This window comes from Lepisma saccharinum, chromosome 18 (assembly GCF_977018435.1).
Source record: "Lepisma saccharinum chromosome 18, izLepSacc3.1, whole genome shotgun sequence".
In the NCBI taxonomy this organism is placed as follows: domain Eukaryota; kingdom Metazoa; phylum Arthropoda; class Insecta; order Zygentoma; family Lepismatidae; genus Lepisma; species Lepisma saccharinum.
Genome location: NC_139246.1, coordinates 7897912 through 7923337, shown reverse-complemented (window position 1 = coordinate 7923337; position 25426 = coordinate 7897912). Strand labels below are relative to the sequence as shown.

At 37.2% G+C, this 25426-nt stretch overlaps 1 protein-coding gene across 1 annotated transcript in view; it reads right to left on the bottom strand.

Annotated features, from left to right (window-relative positions):
• LOC146002711 (hydroxyproline dehydrogenase-like) overlaps positions 1–21380 on the bottom strand; it is a 35160-nt gene extending 13780 nt beyond the window's left edge. Inside the window, exons 1-3 of the mRNA XM_083140674.1 lie at positions 21152–21380; positions 2943–3136; positions 1316–1439 (exon numbers count right to left, since the gene is read on the bottom strand). Of these exons, the coding sequence (XP_082996800.1) occupies positions 1316–1439; positions 2943–3136; positions 21152–21340 (507 nt within the window). The 5' untranslated portion in view covers positions 21341–21380. The remainder of the gene's footprint in view (positions 1–1315; positions 1440–2942; positions 3137–21151) is intronic.
• Between the last annotated feature and the right edge of the window lie 4046 nt (positions 21381–25426).

Below are 25426 nucleotides of genomic sequence, written 5' to 3'. Positions count from 1 at the left end.
CGCATGCGTGCAGTGAACTTTTCATAGTGACTTCCGGACTGAGCACATACGATTCCTTTATGATTCCCTTGGAACCGCCTCTCTATCTCTGATAGTATTCATCCCAGTTAGGTGTGACGTTCACTTTGTCACCTTTTGCGAGGCTCCTATCTTGGAAACGAAGCCTCAGTCGTAAAAATGGAACTCACACTTTTTGCTTGTTTTCGTATGAGAAATCACCTCCCAAGCGTTGTAAACGACCTTTAGAAACACCCTGTATATATAGTTCTTTTCACGGCCGAGTCTTCCGCGGAGCTGCGGCTATTACACCGGGCAGCGAGAGCGCGTCTGCCGGCAAACTTGATGCTACATCCGCGTTAATGGAAGCGCTAGCTACGCAATGAATGAAGCTCGTACAATTACACGGACACTTAAAATTAAAATTAGCACGTACCTTGTTACAAGAGATGTTGGAAATGATGTCCTCTTGCTTCCACACATTTACGGCATTTTTAAAGGAAATTTTCACTAACACGTATCAGTTCCTCTTCCGAAATTGCTTAAATTACTCTCCTGATATTTTCTTTCATATTCTTCTAATGTATGGCTTCAGATTTAAAAGCTTGGTAGCTGGCCATGCAGACGTCATGCTAATGTCTCTTTCTTGTGCAAGGCGCCGGAGGGATTTTTGAAAAGTGTGTTCCAATCGTGCTACAACGTCATGCAGTTTCTTCCCAGTAAGCACACGTCGTTTTCCCTTCGCTTCTTATTAAGAACAGACCCCGTTTCCCTAAATTTGCTTATAAGTTCTCGAACATTGTCTCTGTGTGGAACAGGAACATCTGGAAATTCTGCTGCCAAACGCCTTCTGATTTCCCTACAAGAATTCGTAATGACGTAAGAGGCGTACATAAAAATGCGTTGTTTTAAATTGTGCGTGGCATTATTAGACAGCAGAAAAGCACCAGGAATACGTAAACTAAAACAAAACAATCTAAAACACTTGTTAACACCTTAACACTTCACAAACACGTGCAAACTGGACACCAGCTACCTGGATACTGAAGCACTGACGCGTCCATTGCCAAGGTCAGCGTACTGCTGTGGGTCTAAATGCAGGCAAACGCCCTCCCATCGCCCGGCGTGTTAGCTGCCGCTTCACGGAAGACTCGACAGTGAAAGGCACTGTATATGTGTGTCTGTGTTTCCTTTTTAATTACATACATTGTAAAATTCCAGAAGAAGTTCCGGTTTCACTGTCTGAAAATATTGTAAACTTACATTAAATTCATTTCACGATATGCAAATAGTGTGTATTCACAATGGACATACTCACCAATGAATCTGCTGGCATTAAGGCAGTGATCTTTGTCTGCAAGCAAGGTTCTTTACTCCCACAACTGCTCGTCATATCAGCTAGGTGCATCAACTCTTCTAAATTTCTGTCATATTTTTCTTGACTGTGGATTCAATAAAGAAATTTGTTATGGAAACAATATTTATATCAGAACTGAACTGTAATTAAAGATAGGGCAACTATGGATCGTGTCCATAGTCTGGAAGATTCATCCTGGTGCAGCACCCACCAAGAAATGGTCTGTCGCTTTCGAGTCATTGTTGCCAAACGTATGTTCAGTGCAAACATGACGACTGGCCGTACTGTTGCACGCGTCCTTAGAAAGGGCAAGCAAATAATATCACAAATTCTTTTCTTTCCATCATCTTAAATACCTTCTGCCTGTGTACGCTTGCCTTCCTCTTACAAATATGGCATTCAAGTGTTCAAATTCCCTAGTAAAGGGAACGGCGAACTCTGGTCGGAGGAGATTGAAGCACGTGCTGTCTCCGGTGGACGTACTCACGTGATGGCAGCACAGGTTTTCCTCCCCGAGTGGGGGGAGCGGTACCAGGATAAACCATCTTAGGTATGGCGGTACCCAGTGCCCTCCGGAATTGGGGGACCCACTAAAATAAATAAACTAATTTTGAGCATTTTATGCTGAGAAATAAATGCAACTTCTTCACTAAAGTGACAATCGTTTTTGTGCACTTGATTTGTTACACTTTTGCTTTTCCTTCCTTGATTGTAGCTTTATCTGCACAATTCCACTTAGTTATATGCTGTGAAAAGGGAACTGTTCGTCCTCTTTTCGTCCAAGGTAATGCACCAATTAATTAGCTAAACTTACTATCATTTATCAACATATTTACTCCAAACTTTTCGGGTGAAATTATAACACTAGGATCTTTGTTGCATTTTAATAATTACATTTTATGTATTAATATACTATGATCATAACATCAACTTTAGTGAATCTAAAATTTTCAACTTCGACTAATAGTAGTGTACTTATTTTAATAATATGTACCTACTTGCTTATCTTTGCCTAAAATAACTTTAAAAGGACTTCATTGGCTACGTTTGATTATCTTAAACTATTTGAATGTATTTTAATTTAGAAAATTGTTTTAAAATATGTTTTGTTGTATAATCATGTATAAATGAACAGATATTTATCATCGGCCTATGCTATGAACTTAACGGCCACTAATTTTGTGGATGTATTCAATTTCAATTAATGTAATATTTGAATTTAAAGGATTTCATTAATCACAATATTCTGAAATGCAATCAACGTGCCTTTTTACATGCATAGTCAGTTCATTTTCGTAACATCTCCAGCTTACTGAGTGTGTCCAACTAGCGAGCCTACCAACAGCCTAGAGCGTGAGCAACAGGGTTAGCGATAGGCGCTCCTTTGAGATGACGCGCTCGTTGATTGGTGGATTCCGGAATTAAGACTCGCTTCCAAGCAGCCAACGCAAATGCCAGAGATGTTACGGAAATAATCCCACTCTGTCTTTCCCTGCCTATTTCATCGATTCTTATTGCCTAGAATCTTTACATATTACCTTGTGAATATCAATCAAGCAGGAAAGTGTTCATAACTATTGAGACATACCCTGCAGTGCCTTCTCCAACATCTTCTTCCACGGTGGGAGCCACCATCAGCCTCAGACCAAGTTGGTTCAGTTGACCTGCCACCATCTGAAGCTCCTCTAACTCTGTTCCTGCCACAAATTGCTTATATATCGTTGGTTGCAAAAATAGTCCCAGTAACCTTTCTCCTAAAACTTTTTCACCTATTCTGAATAGCTGGAAGAAAAGTAGGAGAATTATAAATTTACACAAAATTTACATATTAAACTTAATAGCATTCTCTCACTGATTTAGTAAACATTTTACATTCGTTTTTATAATAAAAAACACAACAGCGTATTGACTGAAAGCGTCTTGAAAAGGGTGTGTATTGCATTGATTGATTGAATTGCTTTATTTTACTTCGCTTTCTGTGTCACTTTTGGTTAATTTGCGAAGATTTGGATGAGTGATGATGTGATGAAATTGATGAATAGACACTCACAAACATCCATGCCCAAGCTGAGATTCGAACCCGGGATCCCTGGCGTCGTAGCACGATGTGCTAACCACTCCGCCACGGGGGCCGGCAAATGGTGTGTATTTGTTTTTTTGTTAAACAAATTACCTCCAGATAAGACGTAGATAAGTTAACTCTCTTATTATAATCATTGTGATGATAAATTTATATTTGTAAATCTGACAAAATTTGTACTTTTTTTTATTACCGAACGGGAAATACTTTCTTGTCGTGCCTCGTAGCACAATACATACGATTTGGTTTGTTTGTTTGATTGATTTGTTGTTATGCATAGATAGGATAATCGGGACTGGACCTACAATTTAAAGTGGGAACATACGATTTGGTGTCTGGTAATACAGTATGTAACATTGTTATTCGTACACATAGAATTTCCGAGGAAAAAATGTCATATCTACTAGTAAATATAATCATTTTCATACAGTATGTAACATTCTTATTCGTACACACGGATTTTCAAAGAAAATGCTTTAATATCTGAAAGGAAATACACTCTTTTGAAATTGTTTCTTTACAATTCAATAACCAATATCATTAGAAACATAAAATCTTACCCAAATTCTGTATAACCAATCACAATAATAAATTAAATGAAACTGAAAGAGAAACATGCCATTTTTTGTACAACTTTTCTATTCGTACACTTAGTAATATAAAAGAAAAAAGTATATTCAGAGCGAATTGACTGACAGTTCTAATACTTTGATGCATATCCTTTGGCTTTAATTACTGCTTGACACCTGTTCTTCATAGAATTAACCAGTTTCCGACATGTTTCAGAGCTTATTATATTCCACTCGGATTGCACAACAGTTTTCAACTCTTGTTTGGACTTGACGCCTGCTTTATGGACTCGCCTCTTGAAAATTGACCAATGAGATTTAAGTCTGGACTTTGACCTGGTGTTTGTAGTACTTTGGGCACATTCCATATTAGCCAAATCATGTTAACTCACACCTTATGCTTACTGTCATTGTATTTTTGGAATCTGTATATAGGCAACATGTCCATTTTTTGGGCACTCTGCTTTACATTGTTCTTCAATATGTCCAAATAGACATATGCATCCATCATACCATCAATAAACTGGATGGTACCAACACCTTTGGACGACATACAGCCCCAAATCATTAATGACCCACCACCGTGTTTAACTGTTGGAACTGTGTTAATGTGATCATTAGTAGTGGGTCTTGTGCTATAACCAGGACCACTTACAAGTGTAGAAAGGAAGAGCTCCCCCCAAGCAGAATTGTCTACACTTAAACCTAACTCAACATGCCCATATGAGCTTTTTGCTCAAGTGTGGAACCCCTTCTAATCCAAGATTTTTGTAAAAATGCCCTCGGGAATTTCTCAGAAAGGAAGAGCTCTCCCCAAGCAGATTTGTTTACACTTAAACCTAGCTCAACATGAGCATTGCTCAAGTGTGGAACCCCCTCTAATCCAAGATTTTTGCTCAGAAAGAAAGAGCCTCTTGCCCATACTTACAAAAGTTGCATCAGCCACCATAAACTTGTCAACACCAGAAATTAAGCCAAGACACACACACATACACATCCATACACACACGTATTTACTTCCAATTTAAGTTTAATTGGATACCAGGTTCAATCTAATATTAAAACAATACAATTCTTCTAAAATTGCTCCGTGACTCTCTCATTTCTTACATCATAAACATATGATTTTTCTCCTATGAGAATAACACTACATATGGTGTCATCAGGTAAAGCCTCATGGAATTCACAGATAATTTTAATATTTGTTCTGTCATTCACCACAACCTGTTTCCTTTTTGAAGCATTGATTACAAACATGGGTCTCTGTGCTTTAAATTCATCTGGTGTGTAATACATTTCAGTATTGCCTGTAGTGACTCTCTTGAAAGCCGAAAAAGCCTCATATAATTTGAGGAAATCATTCTTGGACATGTCTAAATTGTAATTTTCTCTAGGAAATACCTCATTTCTGCCATTTTTAAGATATATGTTCTTGATGTTGCAGTTATCAAATTTGCTTGAATTTTTTTCCTGATTGTTGTGTCTTCCAGTCTGAAACAGTACTACCACAAAATCAGGCATGTCATATTGAATGCTGGAGAATGAATTTGTAGCATCAAACTCATAATATGTACCAGATGCGGGCTTCTGTACGCATTGATACGTATAAAATTGCAGAGGAATCTGTGGATTTTTTAGAATATCTGCTTTGTATTTAAGACCATAACTGGCTTCATACTCAACAACTGGGATTCTTAGCTCCATAGTCTGAATAATGCATTTGCCTGCATCTGGTAGGGTATTAGGCAGAGCTTCCCCTGCAGGGTTTATTGCACTGTACCTCATCAAAGCATTGTTATCATTTGCAGCTCTTCTAAATGTAATTCTTAAACCACCCTTCCACATAATTTCTTTATAATCTGAGAAGAATCCTGGCAATAGGCGCATGGGGAACAGCACTGTGTGGTTTTTAGATAATATCTTATCACCAGCCTCGAATCCTCCTATTTTGTAGTATGAAGCCTCGGTTTTGGATAATTTTAATGTGGCCAAAGCTGTGGAGGTAATGCCGGGATAATCCACTCTGTTTATAACAACGCCATGCTTTCTGATCTCAATTTCAGAGAATAGATGCGGCACAAAATTGTCTACAAGTCTTATATTAGAATTTGCCGGATAATCTGTACCATCGAGCTTTACAACATCAAATTTGATGTATAGATCTGCTCTGTGAGGGTGTATAAATCCATCCCCTACATCAAGATCAACCTCAATTTCTGTGTTGGGTTGATTTAAATTTGCAAATGTCCTCCTGTTTGGAGGGAATGATTGTAGCTCATAACTCTCAATATTTTCCATTGTATGTATTTTTATTTAAATATTAATCTCTATGATAGCAGTTGTTGTGGCTCCAGCAAAATCAACTAATTCTTCTTTTTCATTAGTGACCATCAACTCAATGTAATCTATTCTATTATGGCACACAGGAAAATATAATGTTGGGGATGGATTGTAGATGATCGGCTCCATGAATTCAGAATTAGGTTTAAATGTTGCAATGATCCCAGTTTGTTTGTGAGTGCCTATGCCATTTGATTTGGTGATCATACCCTCTGCTACATTACAGTGAATATTCAGAGTCTCTATGGCTAAGAATTTAGGTATATTCATAGCAGTGTGTTTGATGCCTGGTTCAAGTTTTGTGTTGTTCTCAAAGCCTAACAGCTCTCCTATGGTACCCAGATCCACTGTTTCTGTAGCAGATACAATCTCTACTCTGTGAGTGACAGAATTTTGACTTAACACTACACCTCTGGGTAATTGAGCATTTAAAGTGGACAGATTATATTGCCCTGGAGTGATGACAATTTTTTCATCCCCAACTGCAATTTTGTTGTTGTGGTGTGTAATATTAGGGATCAGGTACATGCCATAAAATGCCCTGAGAGCTATTGTTTTGGGATACACTATGTCATCATGCAATTTGAGTTTCAATATTGAATTTTGGCTGGTGAGATGGAATACCCCCATGATGTTTCAGATACCACAAGGCTTTTTGAAAATCTTCAATTGATGGTTTATTTATTTGAGACATATATCTAAGAACAGATAAACACAAATGTCCGCAATTAACATCTTTGAAGTTTTGAACACGGGCATTATTGTAATAAAGATTAGCTGAATTTAGATATTTTATTAAATTTTCAGGTGGAACACCTCCAAATGAATCAAACACAAATGCCTCATCTTTTAAATATTTAAGATAACAGATCCAGTGAGTGCCCTGATTTTTGAACTTATCCAAATTAACAATGCCACACTCTTTGTTGAGTGGTTGTTCCGGTAAAGAATCAGACATGTACACACCTCTAAAATGTTTGATACCCAATGGCCTGATTAAAGCTTCAATATCTTGGTTTGTAAGCGGCTCTTGTTTTTTTTAAACTTATTCATGGCTCTCTTAACACCTTTGCCTTTTTTCTCCATTGCCAGGTTATGGCGCCTCTGCTCATCTAATTCTGCCCTATTTTTCTTGGCATCTATTACTGTTTTTGCTATGGCGGCTGAACCCCCAGCCAAGCTCCCCACAGCCCCGAGAGCAGCTAAGATGGCAGGGATGGTAAATATAAATCCCCCCACATGTGATTTTTTTCTTGATTGCTGTAATTTTTTTAATTGGGGGGTACTAAGTAACAATTTCATACCATGCCCTTTTGCAATACAAGAATTTTTTTTCTTGCGCTGCTTTTTGGTTAAGAGACTGTCAATAGTTTTAAGAGATTTGAGACCTGCATAAGGTATTTGATACATAACACCCTTGGCCTTCATTGTAGGTTTATTATATACATATTCACAACCCCCACCCCAGTTTTTGTTTGGTGCTCATAGCTATGGTGGTTCCCAATGCTGCTATTTTTTCACTCAAAGAAGCATCTTTGCTTACAAATCTGCCAAATGCAGCCTCTTCTAATTTCTTGTCTGCAACATGTCTCTTGTCAAGATCAGAATGTGTGTTGTATGCAATATCATGGTCTCTACAAGCAGCATCTAAGGGATTAACACCAGGATCCCCTCTGTTTAATCTATGGTCTAGTTTTGTACCGGGACCACAATATTGATAGCCTGGAATGTGTAGTTCAAATGGCAGTTTGTTTATAATGTCATTAACAAGGCCCCGACCCTCAGAAATATTCCAAAATTTAGGTGGTAGAGTATTAATAATTTTTATGAGATATCCAATCCCCTTAGGGTCATTCACTATAAAATTAGACAATTTGGTGCTTATCATGTCCATAATTCCAACCTTTTCATTGTAAAAATTGTGGTTCCCAGCATTTTCCTCCCCAGCTATCACCAATAACCTATCTACAAGTTTCCTGACATCATCAACCCACACAAATTCTTTAGGCAGGGTATTGTATTGTTTGATTCCACTCCCAGTCTTGATCTGTGACCATATGGGCTTGATTAAATTGTTGTATTTTGCCCCACTGCTCGACTTGACTCTTTTTTGTGTGGGATCATTGTTCTGGTATAGAGCATCTGATTTTATTAATATTTCTTTGTAATCCTCATAATCTTGATCTGTATAGCTGCCAGGCCTCTTCCTAGTCATCAGTTCCCACAATCCAGGTGTTCCGGTGTACTTAACAAAAGCACCTTTTTCTCCAAGTCGAGATTCTGAATATACAATTATATCATCTCCCATAAATGTTACTCTGAAATTGCCAATTCTATGAATGATGCTGCCATCAAGCTCTGTGTCAGCATATAAGCCAAACACCTCATCTTTATTGTCTTTAGGTGTGGTTAAATATTTTTGAGCAAGAAGACCTAATTCGATAGGGTCCTGACTAGCCTCAATTCTTCTAGGAGCAATAGGACTAGGTGTGTGAATACTTGAAAGTGGGGTGAATGGATAATCTAATATGTTCCTTGCAGCTACAGGTACAAGCTCTGTGAGCAAATTTTGATTTTGCTCTGTAACAGTTTTGATATTCTTACCTAAATTATTAATAGCATCAATTACGGGCTGTTCTGTTTGTTTGTGTTTTTCATAAATTCCACGGTTCTCTGATTTCCATCCCTTAAATCTTTTTACAAGATAATCTCTTAACTTAAGATCGTCAATGATTGGCCTTTTCATGGTTATTTATATACGTCTCAACGTCTAGAAAATGTTTCAACGTCTAGAAAATTGTTGATTTTATTTCTGTATTTGCCACTATTGGGTGTTCTTGTCATATCAATTGTGACAAACCCATAACTGTCCTGGTTCCAGCACTTACTGCAAATCTTAGAAAAATCATTGTAGCTCAGGTCCCCACCTACATATTCATCATGTATGTGTTTGAGGTTAGTATGGTCTTGATGGAATACACATATAAAATTGCTGTTGTCTCGGATCAGTTGCTTGGGTATTTTTGAAAAAGTCTGTGCCAGGTAGAAGCAATCAATGTTTTTGTGCCGGCCCTGTGTAAAGAAGTTTCTAACCTTGTTTTGATTATCCAATATAACATCATCAAACACAACAACAGAATTATCGAGACAGTCATGAAGTGGCTTAACATCTGGTTCAAAAGTGGCAATATCCAATCCATCATAAAGCTTCATCAGCTGTTGATATTTTAATTGTTCCAAGCTCTTAGAGAAGACATACAAGTGCCTGTTTTTCCAGTCTAACCAGTTGGGTGCCAATAAAAAATTATCAACCATTAGTGTAGTTTTACCACAAGCAGATGGCCCAACAATAAGACATCTAATATTATCAGGTAACAAGTTGCCATTTCTCTTATTCTGTTGTTCAGGTTCTGGCAGCCTCTTTATAACATCCCAGGTGCTCATAGTATCACTTTGTTTGCATCGATCCAGCTGTTTTCCGGATGACCCAGCCATTTGACAAGTAACTTTTTGCCTTTTCTGCGGATAATTTTTTCTATGAGATATGTGTCAGGCTGTTTAGTTTTGCTGAGCTCTTGTTCATAGAACCTGCCTTTGAGAATTTCTCCTCGGTGATCCTTTATTATATATGTGTTAAGGGTCCCAGGTTTAACTTGAACCACTGTAAATAATTCTGTGCTCCAGTTTCTTGTAAAGCCTCTCTTGAATAAGTGCTTATATTTGCTTATTCTTACTTGATCCCCCACCCTGTATTTGGCCTTTCTTGTTGTTGGCCGATATTTAGGATAATAAACAGTGCTGATCAATTTTTGCTCATCAGATGAGCTCTTTACTTCAGAGGGTTTCATGTTGATTGTGGAATGGACAGAATTGTTATATTTATGTAAAAGTTCTGGAAGAATATTAACCCATTTATAATTACCCTGCAGTGTAAATTGTTTATACATAAGATTTTTTAAGGTTCTGTTGAATCTCTCTATAATTGAGGCCTTGAGATCACTGTAACTCGAATAATGTTTTATTGCCTGGCTTTTAATAAATTGTTGAAACACTGAATTATAAAATTCTTTGCCATTATCTGTTTGCAAATAGCGCGGGGATCTTCCACTCTGATTGATGATTGTTCTCAAAGCTTCTGTAACACATTTTCCAGTCTTGGATTTGAGTGGCACAGCCCAGGCAAATTTTGAAAATGTGTCTATTACAGTGAGTAGATACTTGTAGCCCTTGTTGATTTTGTCTAAGTTTTTCAACCCCCCACTTGACATTTCAATCAAGTCGCTCTGCCATAAATCATCTATGCCCTTTGTAACTACTGGGAGTCTCTTAAAATTATGTCGGGCCTGTCTGTGTAATTCATCAACAATAATTTGTCTAGACATGATATGTAAACAAGAATATTGCAACTATGGGGTGTTCAGCAGCTGAGACTGCAGGATTTTCTAAATATAATTTGTCCCCTATCTGTATTTTAAATTCCAGAGTGCCATCATCTTCAGTATAGGCTGTTTCCAATGTATTGGGATCTGTAAAATCCTCCAATTCTACACTGCTGATTTTTACTTTGTTATCAGCATTTGTTATTGATAATGTAGGGTAGTGGTGTGCCTGTGGTTGAAGCCAATATTTGATCTTGATTGGTCTCAATGTGCCCCCAACAAAAAATTGATAATAAAATTGTGCAGGGGACAGCATATATATTTTGCCACCCGGTGTAAATGGAGAATCATATTCTTTGTTGGGGATGCTGTACAATTCAAGAATTACTGTATGTTTTGGATTCTCGATTATGCCTGTTATTTCCTTTTCTGCTGTAAGCAATCTGCTTGTTACAGAATCAAGGTGCTCATTGATGGTTCTTACAATCTCATCGTGCCCAGGCTTGATTCTTATGTCCACAGCAAGTTTTTTGTATTGTTGCACAATTTCTTGAAGCTGGGTGGCAAAAACAGACAGGGCATTTGCTTGATTGGATTCCATGGTCCCCAGCTGTTGCTTGATATTAGCTACAATTTGTTGCAAATTTTCAACAACTGCCAATTTTGAATTTTGAGCAGTAAGATCATGGATTTGTCTTCTGATATCCTCAAATAGGGCATGCAATTCATTAATATGTTGATTTGTTGGTAGAGTGGCCACTGTCTGAGTGAGATGTTTGATCTCTGCCTGGATATTCTTGATATCTTCTGATTTCAATATCCTATTCACTGCTCTCTTAATATTTTTAAGTTCCTGTGATGTAGGCAGATTTGATACTGTATTTTGCAAAGATTCAAGTGCCAATTTCACAGTGTTTAATTCAGATGCATCAGCCACATTTTGCATAGCATTTTGGAGCAGGGCTATATCTGCCTGAGAGGGTGTTGATTGTTGTAAAATTTCAAGCTTTGTTTGAATATCATCTATCAAGTGATGAAAATGAGATAGTTCAGATTCAGTGTTGAGGTTTTCAAGCTATGTGATTTGGTGCTGGACACTGACAAGGGTATCTACAATCCCGGGCAATCTGGATTCTAGTACATTTGCCAAATCACTTTGCACTGCTGCTATTGTACCTTCAAGATGGGTTATGGAACTTTGAATTTTTCCAAAATCTTCATATGTTTCAAGTTGCAGCTTAATATTTGCTACACTCCGAGTTATTGCATTTAAAGCATCAGAAGATGGCAAGTTGTTCATAAAATTTTCAAGTGTCTCAATTTTTTCTTTAACCTCGGCTATGGCATTGTTCAGAGGATCCAGATTAGGTATTTGGAGTGACTGAATCTGTTCTTTTAGAGTGGAAATCACTAGATCAAAATCTTCTTGTGATTTTATGCTTTTGACAATTGTTTGGAGCTGTGTCTGGACATTATTTATTTGCTCTTCCAATTGTTGTTTCAATTGCTCAGAATTGGTAGCCTGGGTCTTAAATTTGGCTTGAAGAGCTGCTACAGCCTCTTCTAAACTTTGAAAATTATCTAATGTTGCCAAATCAGTATATCTCTGAAGCAATAATTTGAGTTCAGAATCAATTTTAAGAAGAGGGTCCATGCATTGTGATTGTAAATTTGTAATTTCTAATTGAAGACTGGCATTGAGTGTTGTTTGTAAAGCTTGTAAATCACTTCTTAATTTCTTGACTCTGACATCAAGCATCAGAATCTCATCACTGTGATCTTCATGTCTTGTATGGCCAAAAATATCATTAGGCATTTTGTTTAGTAGTTATTTATTATTGAATACCTGATTCTTAATTCTATAAAAAAGGGTATAAGTTTGTCATAAGATCCAGGGACCTCAATATATAAGCAGTCACCAGCAGAAACAGTATAAACAGTGCCAGAAATCATGTTTGAGTGCTTAATTCTGTAAATATTTCTCCCTACTGAAATTTTAACATAACCCTCAGGGGTTGTAATAAATTGCAATTGCCCACCTACAGGTAATTGGTAATGATTTAAATTATTGTTAAATATGTACAATATTTTGCCTGTTTCATCGTCAATATCTGTAAGTATGCTGTTCAGATGAATAATTAACAAGCCACTCAGTTTAGACAGCATATCAGAAGAGGGTTGTGGTGTTGGCAGGTCCATAATAGCCTGTTTTTTGAACCCAAATAAGTTCATAGGCATGTTTATTTATTTCAAATCATGCTCTGTGCTTGTGCATTGATTGCCATTTTTCAAATCACAATGCCCCCATGGTAAAGTATGTATGCCACATGATAAAATGCATCTCTTATCATCATGTGGGTCCAGAGCCACTTTTCTTACAACATTTGAAGTCAATAAGTGATCCACACTCTGAATTCTGGATTCTGATGTTTTGATTAAATTCTGGGATTTGAGGCAATTTTTATAATCTTCAAATTTAAGCTCTTTTTCCACAGCTACTTTGCCAATGCCCTTGGCTTTTTTGACAACAGCACTACATGTTTTAAAACTGTACATCTTGGCACTTAACCCAGCAAATTCCACAATAACATCACCAAGTGTCTCATCTTTTAACTTGCCGGGCACCTTTTTGTTGTGGGGTTGAATATTCAAATGGTCTGGCAATTCACTGGTATCAAAATATTTAAACAATTCAGGCTGGGTCATATCTTGATAAACATCTTCTGTCTGAATATCAAGAATAAAACTATCCGTGTCCATGTACATCAGTTTTACATTATCACCATAAAAAGGTTTCAGCACATCATAATACAATGTTAACATATGTAATTTGGACAATTCCAATATTGCAGCCCCTACATAAATAGGTTTATCAAACTTAATCTTTGTTTTTTTCATGTTGAAAAGTGCCATATGCTCATCATAAATTCTTCTGTAATTGAAATTAGGCTTTGCAACCAATTTTTTGCTCAGGCTGGGGTCAGTAATTATTTTAACATCGGTATGTTTTCTGACATTTTCAATTGTTTTGCCATATACAGAATTGACCATCAATTTAAACAAGGTCTTATCAAATTCGCTCTTTGCAGATGTTCGAAGCTCCGTATTTGTATTAATATATGGTTTCAACCATTCTGAGTGCCTGAACCTCAAAACTTTGCCAAGTTTGGTCACTTGAACACCATGATGCATCAGGAACTGGAGGTTCTTGTAATATATGACATAGCCTTGTTTTGCCTCCAGTGTCATCATGAGCTTCTTCTGTTTAGAGCCAGGTGAGCACTGAACCTCAGGAATTGGGGGCAGATCAGAAAATTTGTTATGTAAATGATCTGGAATTGTCAGATCAACCTCTAAGAAGAGGCCATATTCACGGTCATTATAGTTCTGAAGATCCTCAATATTGAAATCTTCGACCCATTCAAGCCCTGCATATGGCAGTTTTTGCATCATTGCGTGACCATAGAGGCTGTTTGCATCCACATACAATATATAATTTGATGGCAGTGCTGGATCATAATCAGGCATATGCTTGTTATTTGCTCTGGCATATCTCTGAGAACATTGCACCACCCCCCCTCTTATACCTTGCTCCATAAACAAATACATATCTTGATCTTGGATCAGATCCAATTGCTTTTTGGTGTTCAAAAACATTGCAGACCATGCTAGGCCCGGGGCACTGTAAAAATACACTGGGTCCAGTCCATAATTTTGCATTGATGATTTTCTGAATGTCTGCATTATATCAGCAAAGAGGGTCACATCAAGTTTCAAATATGCCATGTGATAATCACCAAATGTCTGGCATTCTAAATTGTTGAACATCAATTGGGCATGGTGATATTCTTCATTTGTGATTCCAGAACCTCTGATTTTGCTGTAAAACTCATGTTGTGGAGGCAGGGAGCACTCATCAAATTTAGAAAAATCTGTAACATAGTCATATGGATATACACCCTTCCGCCTAATTAATTTCAGGTCCAGATTTGGAAACAATGCACGTGTGATTTTGAATCGATCATCAGGTAATTGAGAGGTCAGTGTAGCCAGGCTAGCAGATAAAATTCTGTAAGAATCAAGAAATCTCATGTGAATAGGAACACCATTAACTTTAATTATTTTGCTAATAGATATATATTTCTCATCATTTTCAGCTAAAATATTTAAATTCTGCTTCTCAAACCCCTCATATCTGATCAGATGATGGAAATCATAATTGGATGCACCATGGCAAAATATGGGGACAAATCTTGGTCTCTGGATCTTAATATTACAGCTATTACACAGGGCCTGTTTATATCGACCATCTGTATGAGAATGGTGTTTCACCTTGATATTTGTATCTGAAAATTCAGAACCACATACCGGGCATTTTTCTGCATTGTTGAAATCTTCAATCTGTTTCTCTGTTAAAGGCAAGATGGGCTTTGATTTTAATAAGATGTTAGATGATATGTCACGGCACTCATTTTCTATTTTATGTGCAAATATTTTGACGGCATCTGGCCCCATGTATGAATCTATTTTGGTAACAACACCATCCTGTACAACCACATAACAAAAGCTGGAAGGTTCATGTAGCTGGTATGGTGTAATAGAAGATTCTTCAGGATCTGGGCTACAAAATGCAAGAGGTTTGAGGTTCGATTCAAAATCACAGACAATATATGCTGGGTGTTCCAACAAGGCTTCAAACTTTTTGAATTCTGCTTTTTCACTTAGATTGGGCATCACCATATGAACAGGTTTATGATTGCCACAGTATTTCAGATGCTCAATTAATCTGTTCTTAGCAATTTCTGCACTCTCTTTACGAACCCCATTCACCATTTTCCTGCCATCAATTGCAGTTGAGCATCTTCTGCACACCTCGAATATTCTATTAGATTTGTCTAGTTGTGCTCTCACTAAAGCTAGAAAATTATGTATCAGAGTATAATGATATTTGCTATCCTCTTCAATTAAGAGCAGATCAATCGGAACAGCAGAATCATCATGATCACTGATTCTGAGAGGTGCTATCAAGCAATTGTCACGGCCAGTGGAGCAAATATATACATTAATAGATAATTGTTTGCCATTGATATCCCTGGCTCTTTTTTCAAATTTATCAATATTCTGAATAGACATTGGATATTCTAAACCCTCCATTGCATCGTCAAAATCATGTTCATGTTGTTTGTAATAACTTATTCTCTGAGGATCCCTTGAAACTGGAAACAAAGCAGCTAATATACACCACAAAAAGCATTTCTGGTCGGTATTTTTTATATTAACCACGGCTCTTCTGTTTTTAATATTATCAGGTAATGGCAAATATGTAGATCCTTGTAATGGGCTGAATTCAGAAATATTAACATAGAGCCTGTGCGAAGAGCCGCATAGGCTCCATCCAGACTCTTTTGCCTCAAATTCAGAGTGTTTAATATTCAATTGATCTATCAACCTGCTTATTATTGTGTCTGAATTTGCATTTGAATATACAGGTACAGTTTCTGTTATGTGGGGCTGTGTAAATTTTATGCCATTTGGTTTCTTATATTGTGTAAACAATTTGAGGGACAGCTTATAAGAGCCATTTTGTGCATTTAGAATTGCCTGCAGATCAGGATTTATACTGTTCAAGAAATTCTCAATACCACATCTTGGCTCTGATACAAACCGATAATCTCTTAATTGGCCATTAAAACTGCTATGGATAGGTGCAAAGCATAGCTGCTTTGCCGGTCCAGCATTAAGAGGTGCTTCGTGCTTTCTTTTCAGACCAGATGTAGATGGTTGTGAGAGCAATGCTGATAACTGTACATAAGAATTACACTTGTGCCATTTGTAATATGCCTTGCTTAATATTTTATGGCATCTTGGACATATTTTCATGGCCTTTCTGCATTTCCTAGGCTTACAAATACGGCAATGCCTAGCCCAATGAGAACTAGATATATTTTTATTACACTGATTGCAATATTTTTGTTTTGGCATTTTTTCTTGTTGTTTATTATATAAGATTTTCTGGGCTTCAATTCAAAATTTTATACTTAATAAAAATATCAGTTGGGTTCCGCAGTTAGTGGCTGAGCTGGTGCTTTTATACCTAAACAACAGCAGTAACTAGGTTTTGGTGATAGTTTTGCTGATGTAAAACACACTTCACCAGGTTTAAAACCTCATCTCTATATCAACTAAATACAATTCAAAATTGGATTTTGAACTGTGCAATAAATATTCTGTAAGTCTCACTTGTGTTTATATTAACAGAACAAGACAAAACCAGAATTGTATTCAGGATTGCATGTTTTCATACAAAAAAGCCATATTTTTGACAAGTTTATAAACAACAATCACACAGATATAGCTTTTACACACATGGCCGAATCTGTCTGAGGAGAGGAGAAAGGAGGGTTTCAGATCTGGGGGCTATCAAGTAGCAGTAATTATTCTCAAAATCTCACTTGTGGAGATTTTATTTTTGCCACATGTATTTCAATCTATCAGGACTCGAACCCAGAACCCCTTGTTTACAAGGCAACAATATTATCATTTTGCCTTCAGAGGAGGCTTCACATTTTATGAGGACTTAAACCCGAACCTCCATACCTGAAGAATTAGGGTATAGGCCCCTCTTGGCTTTGTTTCAAGTGCAAGCAAATCAGATTGTGGGCCCTCGCCTTTCCTACACTAGAAATTCTGAATTTCTTAAAAATCAGAACATATCACACCTGAAAAATTGGGGTATAGGCCCCCTCTTGGCTTTGTTTCAAGTATAAGCAAATCTGATTGTTCAATCAAATAGCCTCGCCTTTCCTACACTTGTAAGTGGTCCTCTCCCTACCACCAATACCACTACTATCATTGTCTTTATTTGATTTTATCCAGACCCTATTTATCCCATCTGACCTGCATATATTAATCTTGGACTCGTCTGACCATATGACACTATCCCAAAATTCCTGGTCCTTGTGGATGTGCTCTCTCGCGATTGAAAGTCTATTCCTCTATTCCTGCAATTAACCTTATTTACATACAGCCTCTCTCGTGGTATTCTGCCATGATATCCATGCTTCCACAAGGCATGTCGGACAGTTTGATCGGACATCATTTTGCCAGCAACATTTTCTACTAATGGTCATAACTAAGGAACACTCAGTCGGGGGTTTTCTCGCACTCTTTTTAAAATAAAGCGTTCATCACTTTCATTCAACTGTCTCTCTTTTGGACTGTGGAATGTGATTTATTAACGGTTTGTCCAATTTTTCTTAACGAATAGCCTCTAAGGGCCAAATTTATAATAACATCCTTCAGATCGGAACTAAGTTCCTTCACCTTGCCCATTTCGAACACGCTGATAGATAGACGATAGGCTACAACAATACCTACTCCAGCATTCCACTTGACGGGGAGCATGCCTGCATGTTCAAACTTGTTACGAAGTTGCAAACTGCACAAAATTGCCCGAATAGCGGTGGCGCTGTATGCGAGGAAGATTGAAATTCTTGCCTGTACGAATAACAATGTTGCATGAAACAGCGTGTTTTTCTCTTTTCACACAAATTATATGCTCTGTTTATACACTTTGAACATACATTTTTATTGACATTTGTTGGTGAAACCTTCATTAACATTAATTTCCAGGTACATATGAAAATGATTATATTTACTAGTAGATATGACATTTTTTCCTCGGAAATTCTATGTGTACGAATAACAATGTTACATACTGTATGTACCTGGAAATTAATGTTAATGAAGGTTTCACCAACACATGTCAATAAAAATGTATATTCAAAGTGTATAAACAAAGCATATAATTTGTGTGAAAAGAGAAAAACACGCTGTTTCATGCAACATTGTTATTCGTACAGGCAAGAATTTCAATCTTCCTCGCATACAGCGCCACCGCTATACGGGCGATTTCGTGCAGTTTACAACTTCGTAACAAGTTTGAACATGCAAGCGCAAGCGGAATGCTGGCGTAGGTATTGTTGTAAGCATGTCATCTATCTATCAGCGTGTTCCAAATGGGCAAGGTGAAGGAACTTAGTTCCGATCTGAAGGCTGTTATTATAAATTTGGCCCTTAGAGGTTATTCGTTAAGAAAAAAATGGACAAACAGTCAATAAATCACACTCCACAGTTCAATACATAGTAAACAAATTTTGAGAGGAAGGTTCAACACAGAATGTGCCGAGAAAACCAAAAGAGAGACGGTTGAATAAACGTGATGAACGCTTTATTTTAAAAAGAGTGCGAGAAAACCCTCGATTAAGTGTTCCTCAGTTACGACCGTTAGTAGACAATGTTGCTGGCAAAATGATGTCCGACGTGCCTTGTGGAAGCATGAATATCATGGCAGAATACTAGGAAAGGGGCCGTATGTAAATAAGGTGAATCGTAGGAATAAACTTTCATTCGCGAAAGAGCACATCCACAAGGACCAGGAATTTTGGGATAGTGTCATATGGTCAGACGAGTCTAAGATTAATATAAACGGGTCAGAGAGGGATAAATAGGGTCTGGATAAAATCAAATAAAGACAATGATCACATTAACACAGTTCCAACAGTTAATCACGGTGGTGCGTCATTAATCATTTGGGGCTGTATGTCGTCCAAAGGTGTTGGTACCATCCAATTTATTGATGGTATCATGTATGCATATGTCTATTTGGACATATTAAAGAACAATGTAAAGCAGAGTGCCCAAAAAATGAACATGCCGCCTATCTACAGATTCCAACAAGACAATGACAATAAGCATAAGGCGCGAGTTAACATGAATTGGCTAATATGGAATGTGCCCAAATTACTACAAACACCAGCTCAAAGTCCAGACTTAGATCCCATTGACTGTTTATGGGCAATTTTGAAGAGGCGAGTCCACAAAACAGACGTCAAGTCCAAACAAGAGTTCAAAACTGTTGTGCAAGCCGATTGGAATAAAATAAGCTCTGAAACATGTCGGAAACTGGTTAATTCTATGAAGAACAGGTGTCAAGCAGTAATTAAAGCTAAAGGATATGCATCAAAGTATTAGAACTGTCAGTTAATTTGCTCTGAATATACTTTTTTTCTTTTATATTATTAAGTGTACGAATAGAAAAGTTGTACAAAAAATGGCATGTTTCTCTTTCAGATTGATTTAATTTATTATTGTCATTGGTTATACAAAATTTGGGTAAGATTTTATGTTTCTAATGATATTGGTTATTGAATTGTAAAGAAACAATTTCAAAAGAGTGTATTTCCTTTCAGATATTAAAGCATTTTCTTTGAAAATCCGTGTGTACGAATAAGAATGTTACATACTGTAGTTATTACATGTACAGTGCAATTTTAATTAAACATAAAAAATACAGCTTAATTGTCACTGAATATAAAGTAAACTATGTTTTTTTTATATGAGAATTCCGGTTGTGAGTTAGTAAATCACAAAATTTTATTCGATCTCAATTAGGTCTGCGTAAACAATGGCAAAAAACCTTTGAAATACTCATTTGGCAGACTTCCAGCAACAAACAGAGCAAGACGCCAAAAGTGAAGATAATCTACTTGGCAATGTTGCCAGTCCCTTTCTCACTTGTTTACTTGCAGAAATAAAGGAAACTAAATTTCCTGAGATTTGATGTCATAACTTACTTTTTAATTACTTAAATTCTTTAGCTATATATTTTTAAAATATATATTGAACATTTAGCAGGCAGTCCTCATTTGAAACAAATGAATATCATATGTATTGGGTTTTCTGACTATTATTTTTTTCTATTCAGTGTTGAATTTTGAGTAGAGACAATAGTATGCACATTATTTCTGAGGTGGATTCACTATATTTTCATTAATTTTTCTCTTACGTCCTATGTGTTTATAAGCTATGGATTTTATGTATGCTGGTGCAGAAGTGTCAACAGCTTGTTTTGAGTTTTCTCTTAAGTCTTGAAACTCTTATTGGGTCAAATAAAGTGCACGGACATGGTCATGGACAATTTGCACGGTAATACTCATGGATCCCTCTGTACCATATTTCAATTTGTGCGATGAGGCAGAGAGAGGGGGAGGTCAAAAAATATATCTTTAGTAATTCATTTACTTTGGCTGGTTCCAAGTCACTTTTGTTACTAGGTGTGAAGAAAGAAAGTATTTGGGGGGGGGGGCAGATCAAGTAGTGTTCAGTAAAGCTTTTGAAAAAAAAAAAGCTTTTAGTAACAGGATAAAAATAGACACGCTATCTTAATTACATACTTTATTGGGATTATGATATGATCTGAAGGGGACACGCCATTGTTGCTGTGGGGGAGGGGGGGATGGGCAACCTTCAAAGAAGCACAGCTTGGAACTACATTTTTGTTCGAAGAAATTGCTTTCTTGTGGAGATTGTTTAAGAGATCAAACATGCTTTAAAAGAGGGCAAAGGAAGACGATAATGATGATAATACCTGTAAGCTATTGTCCACGAAAAGGTTGATACCACAAGTCCTGAGTACAAGAAGGCCACGTAGCAGTTCCCATGTGGTTTTGTGACGGAAGACTGTTGTGTGGTCGTCAAAATTCAGTCGTGGCACGCTGTGTTCACATCTAACAAATGACAGTTGAGCACTTGCTGTCAAAACGCGCCTCGCCGTCATTGTCACGCGTTTCCTTTGAATTCGCTCTTCGCACGAGATCTTCTACTTCTGAACATCGAAAAGGAAACTAAAATTAGTCGCCCAGCTCCCATCATTCCCATCGAGGCGCTACAGATTAAGTGTGGCCTGTGGAAACCAAAATAAGTATCGAGGAAAACAAGCAACAGTTTGGCAGAATGTTCGATTCGGGACAAGCAGCAGTGGCGGCGATACAGCCACCGCAGATCAGGTGGTGCTGGGGTCCCGACAGGCACGTATCTACACTCTGTCCATGAAATCTCTGGAGCAAGGGTACGAAAACAAGTCTCTACGCAATTATTGGCTCGAGAGGGCTCGATCAATGTGTGAGAGGGGAAGTGAGTGCATGAAGGAAAAAACGCGGCTGCAGCTATCAGCCGTTTGCAGCAGCGTGCACTGACTTGCTCGGCTCACTCTTTCTCTCCTCTGCCGTTATTGAGTGTTTTGGAAAATCTAGCAACTCTTCTGCTGTGAAGTGTACATATTCACCTATTTATATTATATTCATTAATCCTAAGCCATTCTATGACTGGCTGAATCGACACCAGATGCAGAAAAACCCTGATGTTGGAGAAAGAAGACGAAGTTTTCTTTTATCCTTCTGCTCAATGGTGGCAAAAAGAGACCATATCAGTGATGTGCCGTAGACTATAAGTTTACGTCTACATGCGTTGTCTACACGTAATGTACGCGTAGATTACATTGGGTTGTAGTTTACATAGACTACGTAGACAATCTAAAGTGCATTAAAATTAATTTTCAAGGGTTTCATGAATTGAAAGTGACATTTTCAACTATATTGGTTCCTAACGAAATAAAAAGAACCCTATTTACAACAAAATTTCTCTTTTCTTCTATTATCAACTATAGAAGAAGATAAATAGTATGCAAAAAACAACAACAGATGGCAGTCGTGAGGCAAGAGTGGTCTTTTCCCCATAAAACACTAGAATATTTCCTATATTAGGTTTCTTCCTAGGTGAGAAATTGTTCGAATTTGAAAGAAAGAGAATGAAAAGTTTTCAACACAGATCAGCAACTGATACGCAGTATAATTTTGTTTTATTTCTACGGCGCTCTTTACTAAGTTATCACCTTTCGCCATGTTGTTTACATAGATTACGTAATCTACGTGTATAACATAGTCTACGTGTAGAATGTAGACTATCGTTGTTTACGCGTAGACGCACATCACTGGACCATATACTTTGCGGTGCGGGTGTAGAGATAAATATCCCCCTTTGGTTTTGTATCGCAGTTATTGAGGAACTTTTGTTCCATAATGTAAAGAGTATACAAAATTCCTATCTATGAAAAATAATATGAAATATTAATGACACTGTTAACGAAGAATCTATTCAATAACAATCAAGTGGTTCATATTTGTTTGTCGAGTGTCAAGCAACTGTTTATGCTTAAAAGACTCAAACAATTTTAACAATGTACACAGTAACACTGTTAAGCCTTGTTTCCATGTTAATAAAACATTAGAATGCTGACCAAGGCAAACTTTTATAGTATAAAAAATATACAAAAAAATGTAACGTTTCCATCCTCTAACAGGGTCTTCATCAGAAGAATATTTATTATTATTTTATTGTGAATATTCGTCTGAAGAAGACCCTGTTAAAGGGTGGAAAGCAGGGGCGGCGCCAGAAATTTTCGACCGGGTGGGCAGAAGCTCCATAGTGATAGATTAGGGTGGGCAGTATAAATGTAAGACCATGTATGTGTACGTAAGACGTATGTATCCCCCTCTCTCTTACACTCCCGATTTTCCTCTTACTTCTTTTCCCTTTCTTTGTTTTTCTCTTTATTCTTTTCTAATCTATTGTCGCATCTTGTTCCATTTCCTTTCGTTTTGTCTCTGATGGACACAATTATTTCAACGAAGTGTTTACACATGTGCAGCCATACCCCAGTCTTACATTCTAAATCACGTTCTTTCATACATGTTAATACAGTGAAATAAATGTGAATTAGGTTTAAGCTTGTGTTGCAAATACAAGGCACATACTTGATTTTATGTATTCGGCGACAATGATAGAAAGTGAGATGGTAGACAATCGTGAAGTTTCTCGTAATTTAAATGCATGTTCCTGAGCATAGTATTTTCATCGTATAAGTTTTTGACTGAAAGAGTTTTCCTACTCCTCGGGGGTCACTTTTCTTAGCTTACAAGGTTTGTACAACTGACAAATCTACCTGAATGTTTGTAGTAGCAGCGATTGGGTGCCAACATTTGAGGGGCAAGGACAATATACGCAGGGGTGCCCATCCCCCCCAAGGCCAATGGCGCATCCCCACAAAAATCACGTCCATGTCATCCCATCCCCCCCAAATCATATAATTTGCGCCCTGAAACTATATCGTAATCCCTACACCGAAAGTAACTTTTTCGTTAGCTTTTTGTTACAAATCATGCATCTGCTTTAAAATACAGTAAGCAGTATACCTACACTAAGCACTATATTTTAAGAAGTGATGTTACTAATGAATATGGAGAATATCGCTCATGTTTTGTAATGCAGCTATTCGCGATTAAAATTAACCGATATGCCATCTGGTGGGATTTCCAGGAAGTACTCTAAGTAGGATACGTTGTGTTGAAGTCGTTTAAAGCATGGGGAATATGCGAGAGTAAGGTCTACTGTTCAGGTTTTTTTTTTTGCTCTAAATCGTTTTATGGGTCAGAACAAATTCAAAGTTTTCATGTGTTTCCACCCCGCGGAATCAACAAAATGAAATTTGTTAATCAATCAGTGAAAACGTAATTGACAGAAGAAGATTGGTATGGGGGATATAACACTGTAATTCGGCAAGGAAATTACGAAGAATGCACGAGTCTGCTTACTTTATTTTTCAGAGAGAAATATATATTACCATGAAAGTAAAGTTTAAAATTGTAGTTTATAAATAAAGCTTTTTTTTTAAAAAAAAAATCATGAAGCGTCTTAACCAATGCGTTCATGCGTATTACCGGTATTACGTATGTGCGAAATTTGGAACAGGTGCAAGTCAATTAAGAGAGAAGATGAATATAGTTTGAGAATGAATTAATGTCAAATGTAACCAGAAAGAAAGGTGGACATGCTAATGTTACTGTTTCATTCAGTATGCTGTCCTTTTTCAGTGAGTATAGCCTGGTCATGAAATCTTGAATATTATTATTAAACCAGCCTTTCTCTTTCGAGAAAGAACTGCAACGATATGTTCGCAATTTTCTCCTGTCCCAGCTTTTCAAGTACAGGTCAATTTCAATTCCTTTATTTTCAAATAATTTCCGAGAACCCCAGTTACAACATGACGTGCAGATGATACAGCACTGCTTTGGACAACCAGTGCGTATACATAGTTTCGTCTGCATTTTCCGTGTTATTTTTGCCTATCATAATTAAATGCTTCGTTCTCAGTACAGCTTCACGTTTGTTAGTACCTGGAATTCAAATCGCATTCGCAATATTTAAAAATAATGCGTAATTTAAACGTTTTCTACCATACCAGTCATGACAACACGCTGCTATTTTGTAGTACTGCTGAATGTAAACAAAGATTTATCCTACTTAGAGCGGCCATATTGGAAGCGACACTAGCGCTCAGGTGGTAATTTTAATCGCGAATAGCATAAAAATTCACATCCACCTCAGTAAAGCGCCAAACACGCATTGTTGTAACAAACACATTATTGCGAGCGAAACAAGCAAGAACAGTTTTACATCCATTCATTTGCAGGCTTTCAAGAATATTAATTTAACGGGGTGTCAATGCTTTCTTAGGCACGTTCGGAGTCGAAAACGTGTGGATACCATATCGCTAAATACAGTCTCCAAAATTTAATGTTCAAACTCTCTCTTCACTACAGAAATCCCTTGACAATCTAAGATTTAACACTTTATCAAGAGCTTCCTATCTCCCCCTGTAAATTTAATACTCAATCCTACCACAAAAATGTCCATGCCAATTTTAGACTTACGTGTTGATATTGAATACTGGATATTGCCTCCAACAAAAAATTAATTCTCAGTCTCCACACCAGAATTTCTGCAACATTCTAAGACAATAATATTA